Source organism: Mus caroli, unplaced genomic scaffold (genome assembly GCF_978045245.1).
Source record: "Mus caroli unplaced genomic scaffold, Mus_caroli_1 scaffold_11, whole genome shotgun sequence".
Classification (NCBI taxonomy): domain Eukaryota; kingdom Metazoa; phylum Chordata; class Mammalia; order Rodentia; family Muridae; genus Mus; species Mus caroli.
This window is the reverse complement of record NW_028227266.1, coordinates 59242388-59257570: the sequence shown is the minus strand read 5'-3', so window position 1 is coordinate 59257570 and position 15183 is coordinate 59242388. Positions and strand designations below refer to the sequence as shown.

The following is a 15183-nucleotide window of genomic DNA, read 5'->3' as shown; positions in this document are numbered from 1 at the left end:
GAGAACAGCTCAGAGATTAAGAGCTTAAACTGTCCTGGCAGAAGAGCCAAGTTCATGTCCCAGTGTCCACATCAGGCCTGCTCTCAACCAGCTCCAGCCCTAAGGGATCTGATGCCCTCTTCTGGCCTCTGTGAGCACTGTACACACTTGCCCTTCACACACATAATTAAACATACAGAGAAAAGAAGTCACAAAGTTGGAGAGAATTTGGGAAATTAATAAACCATGGACTATCAACATTTGAAGTGACATTAGAAATAAGTCCCTTCATTTTAGAGATGTGGAAATAGAACAGACAAATGGCTCTGCCATGGTCAGCTGTGTGTAAATGCAGTCACACAGCAGGAGTTTGTTTCCAGGCGCTCCATGCTGGCTCTCTCAAACAGGACTCCTTTCTGGTTCTGAGTTATTAGTGTCCAGCTCATACTTATTCTTCAGTATCACTGCCTGAAGGTCTCCCTTTTCATCCTTAGACCAAGAAATTTTCTAGAGACATCTGTGATCCCACCTCTTATTTTAAACACTATCTGGGTGCTGGGTCTGGTCACACTCAGTGAGAATCCTCTCACTATTCTTTCCACCCGTTGCCGCTTCTCAGTTTCTCAGAAACAATTTGTTCATCTTGACCCAGAAGACAGCATTGTTTTGGCCTTATTGAAGTTCTTGGGGTTCCCTAGGCTGAGAAACCTAGTGCCCTCTGCCGTATTCTTACTTTGCTGCAATAGGAACAATCTACTAGAGACTCCTCTTTCTTCTTTTCCTCCTCCTCGGTCTTTTTGCTTGCTTGATCTGGAAAGCTATACTTTGATTTTCACAGAAGGAGGCACTGTTAAACAGTTGTTGAACTGCTAGGACATGGGATTTAAAGCGAAATGTTGTCACAAGAAAACTAGCTACACTGTCCAAGATCAGGTGTTCCTCAAGTATCCACAGTAGATACCTCTGATTCCAAAAACAGCTGCCAGTGCTTCTGGCTGGAACATCTGACAGCAGTCCTAAGGAGTGCTCTGGTGCGCTCTGGTGAGCTCTGGAGAGCAGAAGGGACCTGACTGAGCATCTCCAGCTGTGTGTTGTGGATGGCTTTCTGTCCCTCGTTAGTCAGAACAGATTTCTCCAGATTCTTTTGAAAATCCCCCATGTAGTGGAACCAGCGCTGATAAGCTTCTAGGTTCAGATGGCCAGGGGAGCTTCTTCAGTGCTGCTGCCTTTGTGTCCTTTCGCCCTCAGTCTCAGGTTTGATGTCATTTACATGATTTCCCAAGAACACAGCCCCACTTTGCTCTGTTTAAGAGCACATGGGTCCCATTGAGACCCTAGATCAGAGAGCTCTGATAACTGGGCATCTATATCAGAGTGTTCTGGGTGAAGACAAATTTTCTTATCCCTGGAGATAAGTTTCAAAATGTTAAATGCATAATACTGGGGTTGGAGAGATGCCTCAGATGCTCGCCAACAAGCACGAGGACATGAGGTCTCCACTTAAAAATGCCCGGCATGGTTATATACGCTTGTAACCCCAGTGATAGGGAGTGGAGACGGGCAGATTATTGAGGCTTGCTGGCCAGGTGGTAGACTCAAAATGGTGACCTTCAGGTTTGGAGAAACATCCTGTCTCAAAAAGAAAAACAAAACCAAACAACAACAACAACAACCAAGAGAGAAGTGAATAGAGCCAGATATCCTCACATCAACTTCAGACACAATACATACCTCCATACACACACACCACATACACATACATATGCACATACATATATGCACACACATACATCACAATGCTCACACATATGCACATACATATGCCCCCTCAACAACAACACCCCCCCCCAGTGCACGCACCCCCCCCCCATTTCTGGATAGGTAGCTTAACCAGTGTTTGCATAACTCAGTATGAGAACCAGCTGGAGGACAAAACTAGTTCAAAGGAGCGGAGGAGGAGCTGATCACTGATGTTTTAGCAAGCTCTCCAGCTAAGTCTGATTCACATAGGAGTTTGACCCACTGTTTTAGGGCAGATGACAGAATGGGATCAGTGAATTCTATAGCAACCATGAGGTCAGATTGCTGTTGGAAAGCAAGACTCTGCCTAAGCCATATGGCTGGGCTCCTGTAACTTCCTCCAAGTGGTCTAGGTATATCTGGAGCAAAACAAACAAACAAACAAACAAACAAACAAACCCCAAATCAAAATAAAGTGAAAAGAGAAATCATCTATTAATCAGACATTTAGATGTTAGCTAGGATGGTTTGAAGTACCTGGCCTTAGGAAAAGGCTTTTGAGTTCACAAGGACACACATGGTTTGATGAATAGTATGGCATACCCTGCTCTCAGTGAAGCTCAAGAGTCCACAAGGATGCACATGGTTTGAGTGAAGTGAACGAGGAGTACTGGTAGATTAAATTGATTTCCAGGAAAAGAATAGGCTCTGAGGTTTTAGGAGAGACAAATAAGGGAGTTGTGGGGAGTGTGTTATGTCTGAGGGGGAAAAGAGCCGTGCTGCAGGGGTGCTGGGTGGGAGAGAGAGACTATTCTTATCAGTAAGGTAGATTGAGTTGGGTGGCGATGGAGTTCTTGTTCTGGCAATGATGTCAGCTGAGGTCTGAAAGTGTTAGACATTCATGAGGTTTAAGTGTGCACTGTGGCTTGCCTTCTGGAAGCACTGCGAAGGTAGACATTGTTCTTTGAGACAATAAATAATGACAAGAGGAATAGGTAATGATAGACAGACACTTGGTGGTAAAGGTGAGGTTTTATGTCATTCCTCTCTCCCTACTGAGTAGTTATGGTGTGAATCTGTAGCATCCATAGGAACCATGAAAATAAGAAGTACTTTTCATGCTAAGAGTGTGCTTGTGGGCAGCAAGGCAGGCAGAGTAGCCGTAGAAGGCAGCAATGAGAAGAGCATGGGTAGACCTAACCACTAGGGCAGTTTCAATTTTAGCAATGAAGTTTAAATTCTTTTATTTTTTATTTTAAAGCATCATCTTGCTCTGTTGCCTCAAGCTCTCTCTGAATTCCCAAACGTCTGGACACAAGTGATCAATCATCTCGCTTTAGCCTTTCAAGTAGTTGGGACTATAGTCATGTGCCACTGTGCCTGGCACTGCCCCCTACTCCCCAACACACACTTTGACCTAAGGTTGGAAGTAGAACTGCTTTTCTCTAAAGTAAGACATTTATGCGCCTGTCACTACTCTGTGTGTGCAGTGGGAGAGCAAGGATTTAAATATTAAGATGAGTATACCTTGCTGCCTCAGCCCGCTTTGACTTACTCATAGATGTGAAGTGTCTGCATTTCTTTTCAGTTCTTCTTATTCTGATTTTCAGAATCAAGAAAATCTCAAATCTGGAGAATCTAAAAAATTTAGATGTCTTGGACCTTCATGGAAATCAGGTACTGTACAGCTCCTTTTCCTCCCTCCCTTTTCCTTTCCTCCCTCTTTCTACCCTCCTCCATCCCTCCATCCTTCTCTCCCTCCCTTCTCCTTTGAAAGTCTCCACCACATTCAGTGTTATAAATATTTTGAGAATCATGCTAACATTGAATTGTAAGAGTTACTTTACAGATTCATTGACTGTCTAAGGTCTTTAACCTTTTGGTACAGGAGTTCCTAGTGTTTTAGAAGTAAATCACAGATGAGACCTTGGGATCTGTCTAGTTGTGACAATTTGTACTTAGGCAAAACTCAAGAGCCATTCTAATCTTATTGACCCCTTTCTGCTTCACAGTTTCTCCTTCTTCCTGCCCTTGATTCTTCATCAGGGGTCACCTGTATCCTAGACTTCATGACCATCATGCCCTTGTTGGTTTTTAAAGTAGGTGTCTTAGTTAGGGTTTTACTGCTGTGAACAGACACCATGACCAAGGCAAGTCTTATAAAAAAAAACCCAACATTTAATTGGGGCTAGCTTGCAGGTTCAGAGGTTCAGTCCATCAAGGTGGGAGCATGGCAGTATCCAGGCAGGCATGGTGCAGGAGTTGCTGAGAGTTCTATGTCTTTAAGCAAAACACTAAATAAGTCAATGTCTAATCTTGGTCTCTTCTAGCTTATTCTACTTCATTAGAACTTAGAGTTAGTGAACATAATGTTAAGCATAGTTTCCCTATGGACATGAAAGTGTCTGGAGGAGTGATGGCTCTGGTCAGGAAACGGATTGGAGAGTGGAAAGAGAAGAGGAGGTGATGTCTTAGTGTGCTTTCTATGGCTGTGGTAAATACCATGACCAAAATCATCTTTGGGAGGGAAGGGCTTATTTCAGCTTAAAGTCTGTAGCCCATCGTCAATGGAAGTCAGACCAGAGCTTGGAGGCAGAAACTGAAGCAGAGGCTATGGAGGAGTGCTGCTTACTGGCTTGCTCTCCAGTACATGGCCAGCCTGCTTTCCTGTAGCAATCAGGACTGACTGCCCAGGGGTGGCACCACACACAGTGGGCTGGGTGTTCCCACATAAGTCAATCAAGAAAATGTCCCACAGACTTACTTACAGGCTGACATGATGGAGACATTGCCTCAGTTGATATTTCCTTCTTCTGAATAACTCTGGTTTGTATCAGGGTAATAGACGAGGAGACTGTTCTCTGGAGACCTTACAGTTGACACACTAGTTTGAATAATCTCATGATGGGAACATGTTAGTGCTAGGTGTGTTAGCTGACAGACTGAATAAATATTTCAGAAGTGGAAACACCAGGGCCTAGCCTCCTGTATGAGAGGAGTGGCGACCACGCAGGAATCTGGCAGATTGGCTTTAGCTTCTAGTCCAGATTTTGAGCTGGCTTACCAGATTTTGTTTTTCTAGAGATGCTTCAAAAAGATACAAATGTGCTTCTAGAAGATTCTGCTCTTTCAGTAATAGCTCTCTCAGGGGGACACACCATCCCTGTGGCTGACAGACACTGCCCTGTCCTTATCCATGGGTGGGAAGTTGTCTTTATCCAGACACCAGAGCCTATAGCTCTCCTGTGTTCAGAAGCCTGGGCTCTAGTCAGCGTGGCTCACAGTTAGGCTTTTGTTCTCAACATGCCCACCATCATTGTCTGTCTGTGGAGTAGATAGTTCTATTTCTGCCTATTCTCTGTATTTTGATTTTTTCAAGCTTGTGTTTTCATTACTGATTTCCCTTTATATAGTCTCTATGTTGCAATTTTATTGTCTATGTATTGAAATTATATCATATATTTAGTGTCAAACTACTTGTTTATACATGTCTACTTGTACAGTTCTGTCATTTACAAGTCTTTGTAACCTTGTTATTTCTTTTTAAAATTTTATATAACTATATTTCACTTTAAATCAATTAGATGAATAATTTTAGAACAAATTTTAAACATGACCAAAGGTTACCTTCATGTATTATCCATTTATAATACACCCATACATATGTCTCTCCTTGAGTCTAGAAAGATTCTAAATGAGATTGCAGAGCCTAGATTACAGCATGTAAACTATATTATGAATCTAAAAGGAGGTTCTTTCAGCAAACATGCTTTAAAGTATTAGATTAAAAAAAAGCAAATTGTTAGAGCAATATAAAGGAGCAGATTAATATCCACTGATGGTGGATTCTACTCTTTTAAGAAAAGATGTGTGTGCCTATGTGCATGCGTGTTTGTATGTGTATGTGCGCATGCATGTGTACATGCATCAGAAGAGAGTATTGGATCCCTTGGAGCTGGAGTTACGGGCAGTTACAAGCCTTCATGTAGGTGCTGGGAACTGAATTCTGGTCCTATGCAGCATCAGCAAACTCTCACCCCTTAGGGTCTCTCTAGTCCCTGAAATATGTCCCCTTAATGAAGAGTGCTGCACGAGTGCTTCACTGTTTATGGGTGGCCTATGAAGGTTGATGAGTTCCCTCCCCACCCTATGTTGGAGACATCCATCCTGCTGTGCTGTGTTGGCTGAGAAATAACTTTTGTGCTTGTGTGGCTTCCACAAGCTAAGTTCTTTTGTCCTACAGGCCAGTGCCCACCATTGCACCCTGACTGAGCGCCGTCTCCTGTCCTAAGTACTCCCGTTACAGAGTCCGTCTTTCCTCCCACAGGGCCCCAGTTCCTTTGATTTTTCCCATTCAGACTCTTCCCTGCTCTCAAGTCCTGGCAATCCACGTCAGTCCTGTTCTTTGCTTGTGCTCAGAGAAGCTTGATTTGCCTTGGCAAAGCATTGTGAGCCTGTGGCTTGGGGTGAGAGTTGTTTCTAGGACAGGTAGTGTGTAGGCCTGGGACCCTACAGCCTTAGAGCAGCTCCAAAGGGAAATTTACTTGATATGTTTCTCATAATTAAATTATCAGCTAGGAGCCTTAGCTAATGTTAACAAGTTAAATGACTTCATAAGACTTGCAGCATAAGACACTTAAATGGACTTTTAAGTATCTCCATATAAATTTGCTCTAAATCTGGTGACTTGAATATTTTACTTTTGGAGTTTTGTAACATGTATATGCTAACCATGTTCCCCTTTTTTTTTTAACAGATTACCAAAATTGAAAATGTTAATCATTTGTGTGATTTGAGAGTTTTAAACCTTGCCAGGAACCTCTTGAGTCATGTTGACAATCTCAACGGTCTGGATTCACTAACGGAACTTAACCTTCGGCACAACCAGATCACCTTTGTGGTGAGTACACAGTGGGCTCCAGATGAGCTCTGCTTCTCTGCAGAGGAAGTGATGTAGATGTGCAGTGTCTTATGTGGTGCGAGTGTTACCCCTCAGTGAAGCAGCTGGAGCACACAGTCACTGAGTCCTCAAATGCTATGTGTCTTATGTGGTGTGAGTGTTACCCCTCAGTAAAGCAGCTGCTGCACGCAGTCACTGAGTTCTCATCCCTTTGTCCTGGGTACTGAATTAGAAAGGATGACAAAGGCTGTTGGTGAGTGACAGCTGAGGGATTGTTGTTCCCATGAGAGAGTGCAGATGGAGAGGTCCACATGAGCATCTTTTGGCAGTTCTAAGGATGCCTCTTGATATAAACAGAAGAGTGCCCAAGCCTGCAGAGGCCGGTTCTGGTCTCGGCTGCTTCACCTTTAATCAGTTGGGTGAAACACTGGCACTCTCTGGATCTCAGTTCAGATTTGTCTAGAATGAAGTACCTGGGCTTGTCATTTGTGTCTTTTTGTGCTTGCTGACTTTAAAGAAGTATGTAGCAACACCTTAGTGTGTGAACAGAGTGAGAAAAGATATATTGCCATGACTTAAGCAGTATGGTTCTCAACCTGTGGGTCTTGACCCCTTTGAAGGGCAAATGACCCTTCCCCAGGGGTCACCTATGACATCAGGAATTGCAAATATTTGCATTACCATTCATAATAGTAGTAAAATTGTTCTTATGAAGTAACAACATAATTTTATGGTTGGGGATTACTACAACATGAGGAACTGTACTGAAGGATCTCAGCATTAGGAAGGCTGAGAACCACTGGACTTGTTTGACTGTTGTGCTGTGTTATAACAGTGAGTTATAACTGTTATAACTGTGTTATAACTGAGTTATAACAGTGAGGCTTAAATCATGTGATGCTTTCCTCCTTATTCCATGATGGGAGCGTAGGCTCCTCTGCTGTGGCAGCAGGAACTGGGTTCAGTTCCCAGCATTCACCTCTTCCTTCCCCTTCTTGTACCCTGTAGAAGGACTTGATGCTTTTGCTGGAAACCGGCAACGAAATAGTATTCTAATACAGAGGCCTTAATATATGGATACATAGGTGGCAGGTACTAAAACCACATCTCCAGCTTTAGGCTATGATCCAGCTAAGTGCGCTTGGCTTCATCATCTTTGAAAAGTTTCCTTTGTTTCAACACTGCGGAACACTGATGTCATTCACGCACTTCTAAAGGCAATCCTAACAGAAGCCCTTCATGAGTATGCGTTGAGTGTGCTCTCTGGAATGCAGATGTGAGGAACAGATGAAGTCTTGTTCCCAGGCTCTCTCAGACAGGTCGGTCTCACTCTCTCTTTCCCCAGAAGGTCTGAGGCAGATAGCACCTTTGTCTTCTGGGAGGGAAGAAAGAGACTTTCAGAACCTTTCCCAAGACACGGATGCATCACACAGTTTTTGAGTTATACAAGGTCCTCTCCATATTGGATGAAATATTGAAGTTGTCAAGTCCTCCCCATGTTGGAGAGAGTGGTATCATGGGGCTATTGGTTTTCAAAGCTTTCAGACTGGATTACGTTGTTGTGTTGCTGAGTCTTTGCAAGCTGCTCAGTCAGGACTTAGTGTGTCCTCAGGATCCTGGCGCTGGGAAGTGTCCAAAGAGCTTGCTCGGTTGGGGGCAGAAATCTGCTGACCTGACATGCTCCTCTTGGATTTTGGCTTCCCTTTGAAAGCACATGCTGCTCATGCCGGGAGTCACCAAACTGCCGGGTGAATGTCATTTCTGCTTGTCACTGTAGAGCTGAGGCAGCAGCAGTGTCTTCTAGAAGGGAAATTGTATCCATTTATGAAACCTAAAAAGACAACAGTAGCATACATATACCCTCCATAGTGATAAATGCAGTGCATGTAACACAGGAAGTTGAATATACATTTAGGAGTGAGTAAGGGTGTAGTTCAGCTCCAAGTTTAAGTCAATTCTAAAGGATCCTCTACCGTTTCAGGTAGGTAACAGGGTTCTTTAACCTTATTTGTTTATTGCCAGCTGGTCTTCCTGTATGGCTCAGGCTGGCCTGGGGATCACATGGCTCTACCTGCCTGTGCCTGCTGAGTGCTAGGATCCCAGGGGTGAGCTTCCATGTCCTGGCATGCAACCTTTGCTTTAAAAATCCAAAAGACTTTAAAAACTGAGGATACATATTTTTTCTTCATCTTTTCTTTTCCTTAGGGTCACACTTCTTTCTTTGGGAGGGTGGGAGGTTTGGGATAAGTCAGGGTCTCATGGAGCCCATGATGGCCTTAAATTCTCTCTGTAGCCAAGGACTGACCCCCTAGTGCTCCAGCTTCCACATCCCAAGGACTGAGGTTACAGCTGTGCACCACCACACCTTTATTTTAACTCTTTATTGGCTAGTGAGCTTAAGGACTTTTTAAAAATTAATTTTAAGTGTGGGTACACATGCCTAAGGAGGCCAGAGGCATCGCATCTCTGGAGTAGGACTCAAGGTGGTTGTGAGCTGTCTGATACGGGTGTTTAGAACTGAACCATGTCCTCTGAAAGTACAGTACATGTTGTTAGCCACTCGACCACCTCTCCAGCCCTGTCTGGTAACCTTTAGGCAAATACTCTGCCTCTGATCAACCCGAGCCCTTCAGCTGCTGACTTTCTGAGAATTTACTCACATTGAAACAGTATTTTTATTCAGCTCTGGGAAGGAAATACTTTACCTATGAACAGGGACCTCTCATGCGCTCAGTGTCAGGACTCATGTTCGTTTGCCAGTCTTTTCTTGGAAACTGGGTCAGTGTCAAGCTAAATATCTTTATTGTTTCCATGATGCTGTTCCTTTTGAAAGCTTGGGTGTGATGCTCAGGCCTGTACTCCCAACTGTCAGGAGGCTGAAGAAGCAGGCGGTCTACCATGAGTTTAAGTCCAGCCTAGGCTACATGGGTTCCAGCTCAGCATGAGCTAGAGTGAGGCTCTGCTTCAAGGAAAACAATCAAAACCACCCCTCATAACTGGAAATACCATCAGCGTTGGGAGCTCTCAGACAGCTTAATAAAGGAAACCCTTTGGAGCACAGCCCAGACCTTAGGTTCCCTTCTGTGCCTCTGCCTTCACAGAAGTAGCCTTGGTTCTGAGTCGGGTGTTGCCTACTCTCCACACTTCTCTTTCTGACTCCCTTTCTCTTCAGTGCTAGGGATCAGCCCCAGGGCTTTACACACCCTAGTCACAGCTGCACCACCAAGCCCCCTCCTGGCTCCGCTTAGGACATTTTTTTAAAATTCTAAAGAACACATAGGAATAGGTTTTTATGCTTTTGAGTGCTTTGTGCATGGCACTGACTCAGGGTGTGTGTCTTCTGAAGTCTGCTTTTATTGACACCATGCCTTGAAAGTCATCCACTTTAATACCTCTAACTCTAGTTTGCTAATTTTAGCAGCTATATAGTATTCCATCTTATGGTTATGATTCCATCCTGGACAATCATATTATTTATAATTTTTCATTATTTCACATGGCACAAATAGTCCATACCGTGCATGTGTGTAGAGGCTTCTCTTAAGACAGCCCTTTAAAGGCTTTGTGACTTTCTATAATAATAAATCCCCACTGAAGTGGGCTGTTCCACGCATGTCCACGTGGTCCCGTTACAGAGAATGAAACCACTTCAAGAAAGCACGCCTGCCTCTTCCAAGAATACCACATTCTCTCCTCATCTGCTCTTTTCTATCTCATTAAAAACATTGCTCTGAATTTATTCTGGTATCCTCCACCATTAAACTTGTTTCTTGACCAATGAGAAATTGGTTCTTTGCTTCCTGCTGCCTTCTTTAAAAAATATATAATTAGATTATTTTCCGTGGAAGAGGAGCAGGAAGATTATATGAAACAGGATCAGAGAGTTTGCTGTGAGACTGTGTCTTCTAGTAATATCAGAAGTTACACCCATAAAGTCTCGCCAATACGACTGCTCAAACATGAGCTGAACAATAGGCATAACAGAGTAGACATGGAAAACTCTGAGTCCTCAACCCTAGCCAAAGAACTAGAGGCAACCAGGGAATGCTGGACTAGACTGAGAATTAGTCTCCTCCAGAGATGTGCACACCAGGTAGCTATCTGTGGAAGGCAGCACAGAAACCATTAGATGTAAAACTACTATGTCAGCTGTCTTGAAACTCCACAGATAGCTAACATGCTTTTTGTTTGGAAATTTTATTAAGAAATTGATTTGATACTGTTGGTAACATGTGGAATCATCTTTGATGTTGGTTCATTGATGTTATCTATAATAATCTTGCTCTGATCACTTATTCTATTAGTATGTCTGTAAATTATCTAAATGGGCGTTCTATTTAAATGGGTTTTTTTGGTGGTTATAGTAAAAAAATATTAATAAATCCGAGCACAGGGTTTCTGTCCACTTTTGACCATTTATGTTCCCGGATGAAACACACACACAGTCTTTATATTTTAATATGCCTTAAGCAGCATTTTAGCTGGGCCACTGCCTAACCTCCATGCTGTTAGAATCCACTTTCCTACCAATAACTCCAAGTGACTACTTACTAATTTCTGTGTTCCATCTTGCCTGCTCTTCACCCCATCGGGCAGCCCTCTTGGCCATGTTCTCTTGACTCAGCGGCCATGGCAGCTCTCCTTCTCCCTCCTACGTGTTGTTCTTCTTCCATGATGGTCTCTTCTCTTCTCTCTCCCCCTCTCTCCTGCACCTCTTCTCTATCCCATGGCTGCTTCTCCTCTTCCTTCCTCATAGTCTCTAGCCCAGGAAACCTAAACCCCTCCTATATCTCTTCTCCCCAACTATTGGCTTCTGGCATCTTTATTCACCAATCAGAATTAACTGGGTTAATTAACTGAGGATCCCTCAGGCTTTGTGCAGACTCCAGATCTTGGAGGCCAGCACTTTGCATTACAATATACAGTAAAAGACAAAACTTCAACTGGTGGTTGTTGTTTTTTTCCTAAACAAATAATAGCAGTTTCCTACTAAACATTATATATTTACTGTATGTTGGCATGCTTGTCTCCCACCAAAATTTATATTGAGACCTTGTTACCAGTGTGAAAGGTTTGAGAGGCAGGGAAGGAAAGCCTGCTGCCCCTCTGTCACGTGAAGATATGTAGAAGGAGCCATCAAGTGAAGGCCCCTCACTAGACTTTGAGTTTGATGGCTCTGTTTTCCACTGGGCTAGAAAAACCTTTAGAAGGAAGAGGCTGAAGCAAAAGAGCAGGTGGATTCTTGGATTATTCTCTATTTTAAAGAAAATGTATTGCATCTAGCTATTGTTATTGGAGGCTGGCCTTGTATGGAGCTCTGTGCAGGAAGAATTCCGCATCAAACGTAGGGTTGTTTTGAAGTGTGTATTGATCTTCATGTTTGTTGGAAAAACTAATTCCAAGGATGCACACATTCAGGCTACATTCATTAGCTGGCTTTGTGCACAGTCCTGAAGACTTTTGCTGAGGTTGTTGGTAATAGCTATGTCTACACTATATGACATGACCCATAAGTCCTTTTCCTCTTACATTTCTGGTGTTGATGTTGTGATGCTCTGCCCACTGCAGACAGATTGCAGAGGGCCCACACTCATATCCTTTGATTTCCCAGTGTGCTTCTATACTTAGAAATCTCCAGATGGGAGGTAAAGATAATGTCTTCCTCAGCCATTTAGTGGAAGTTAATTGGAAAATTGGCTGGGTGCGTTTGACTTTGACTGGGTGGAGTCTTGGCTGTTTTGATAATTTTCTTATACTATGAGGAGGACACGTGTCTTAGTTGTTTTCATTTTGATCACTCTATCTGTATTTCTGCCCCCATTGCCACTACTTATAATCTTTCCTTAGGATTTTTTTCTTAATGAATATTGTTTATTTTAATAATACTTTCAAATAATCTGCTTTTGGGTTTTACAGAACCTCTGTGTAGCCTTTAAAAACATAATTTTGTTGATTTTTCCATCACCTCTCTTGTTCTTTGTTATTTTCTTGTTCTAGACACTTGATATTTTAGTTTTTAGTATTTATTTTTATAATTTTAGCATTTATAGATATAGCTTCTTTCCAAAAGTCGCCTTTGTTTTCTGACTACCGATCTTGAATTTTGTAGTCTTGGTCACCATCATTGCTAGCAGGAGGAGCAGGGTTCTCAGACAGGGTTTTCCTGTCTTGCCCAGATAGGCCTAAAACCTGCAGTCCTCATGTCTGTAGGCCAGAGCCAAGGCCTTCATATCTGTTGTTGGAGGCTGACCTTGTATGGAGCGCCATGCAGGAAGAATCCTACATCAAGCAATATGATTGTTTTGAAGTGATAATTTTCATGTTTTCTGGAGTAAAACTAAATTCCAAAGATGCTTGCACGCATGCATACACAGGTACACATGCATGCATGAACATACATGTTTACACTATAAATATTTTTTAATTAAAAAATGAAATAGATGAAATCATCTTTCCCCCCAGTGCTGGGGATGAACCCATGAAGCTCAACACGCTAGGCAAGCACTCTACCTCCAGCCCCGGGGCTCTTTCTTAGCATTGTCATTTAAATCAAAGGATTTTCTAAGCTCTAGGTTTTGAACTGCATGTGGTTTGAGGGAAACACACACACACACACACACACATATTGGAGGAGTATGGAGATGGGGTGAGCATGCAAAGGCCAGGGGAGGATATTGTGTGTCTTTCCCTGTCACTTTCCATCCTGGGTTTTGAGATAGGATCTCTCACTGAACTTGAAGCTCACTGCTTCAGCTAGATAGACTTGACAGAGAACTTCCAGGATCTTCCTGTTTCTACCCCGCAGTGCTGGGTTACAGGTGTGCATAGAATATCTGATTCCTACATGGATGCTAGAGATTGCTTTTATAGCAAGTGATTACCACTAGACCTCTTCCTAAGCCTCTGGAGTGTATTTTTAGTTTTTGAAACATGTGATTTCATTATTCATTTTATCATAGCTGTCTTTTCTAATTTAAGTTCTTTATGTTTAATGACTATGGATCAGTTTTATGAAGTTTGTTATATTGTTATATTGCCTAGCATGTCAGCATACATGTCTAACACATGGTCAATATTTTGAAGTTATGTTCTAGACATTATAAAGTTGCAATTGATATTTCTTCCTGACAGATTGTCCCTTTCATTATTATGTGTCAGTGCTCTTGATGACTTCCAACTTTATTAGGCAATATTGTAGGAGCATGTGCTATTCATGGGTCTAGACCCAAATATACACAGTAAGCAGGAGCAGCATCATGACCTACATTCTCCAACTTAATACAAAGTCTCAGTCTGTATTTGGTTTTAAGGAGCTGTGCATTCTTCATGACTCCTTCCTTCAGTGCTGAGAGCTCAGCTTTCCTTCTGTGACGGCCCTCCCGAGAGCACATGAGCTTACTCTAATGACCAGGACACGTTAGGCAAGCCCACACTGAGCAACAGTATCCAAAGTAACAGGCTAGTGGTCTGCATAAATGGAACACTACCCTGTCTTCAGAAGGGACAGGACTAGATCAGTGAGAACCTAAGCGAGTGGGATTGATGGGTTCCCAGGAGATGATTGCACTTCCATCTACTCTAATAGTTAAGCAATGACTGTAGCAGAAGGAGCACAGCTATGTATTCATGGCGCTGTGTGCTATGCTACCACTGAGCTAGGCTCAGAGAGGCTGCCTGGGCCCTGCCAAACAGTGCAGAGGGAAGGAGGAGACACTGAGCAACCCCTGAATGGATAAAAGAAGTTTCAAAGTAAGAAGCCGTGTCAATAGTTCATATTTTGCTTTATTTACTTATTCATTTATTTATTGATTGATTCTTATTTTGTGAGGCCAGGAGGGGGAAGTCATGTCTCCGCATGGCTGTGGAGGTCAGAGAATAATTTGGCAAGAGTCAGATCTCTTCTGACATCACACTGTAATCCAGCATTGTGGGAAAGAGACAAGCAGATTTTGGAAGTTCTCTGTCAAGTCTGTCCAGCCCCAGCAGTGAGCTTTAAGTTCAGTGAGACCAACTCAGGTCATCAGGCTTGGTGGAGCATCCCATGAACTCAGGTCATCAGGCTTGGTGGAGCACCCCTACCCAGCTCTGCTTCATTTGCTGCATAGTATAGAGACACAGAATGAGTGGTCACTGCTTGGGGAATGTTGCTGTAGACAGGAAGGAACTTCTACAGCATACTGTATCTTCCATGTTCCCACATTGCTGAGGACTTTCCTCTAGACTTGGTTGAGTTATAATCTAAGTGCAATAAAAATATATCATCTTAGCTGTACAATTCAATGTGTTTTATTTTGTTGTTAATTACCAGCCAGATCAAGATGTCTGAAATGTTCCTATTATTCCAGAAACTTCTCCTGTACCTCTTTTTCTAGTCAGTCCTGCCTGTACCCCAGGGGTATTCTGATATCTGTCTCTAGATAATTTTGTCTACATTGATACTTTATATAAAGTGTGTACAACCACATACCATGTCATAGCAGGTCATGCATGTCATGCCTGCTTAGAAATATAGTTTTAGGTGGTTTTGTCATGGGATTGACATCATTACCTGCATGTAAGCCTGG

The 15183-nt window shown here is 42.8% G+C and overlaps 1 protein-coding gene across 3 annotated transcripts in view; it reads left to right on the top strand.

The window, feature by feature from the left end:
• Nucleotides 1-15183, top strand: part of Lrrc49 (leucine rich repeat containing 49) — a 93983-nt gene that overhangs the window by 12767 nt on the left and 66033 nt on the right. For all 3 annotated transcript variants that reach the window (XM_021171703.3, XM_021171704.3, XM_085844688.1), the window contains 2 exons: nucleotides 3330-3396; nucleotides 6476-6619. In XM_021171703.3, the coding sequence (XP_021027362.1) occupies nucleotides 3330-3396; nucleotides 6476-6619 (211 nt within the window). The remainder of the gene's footprint in view (nucleotides 1-3329; nucleotides 3397-6475; nucleotides 6620-15183) is intronic.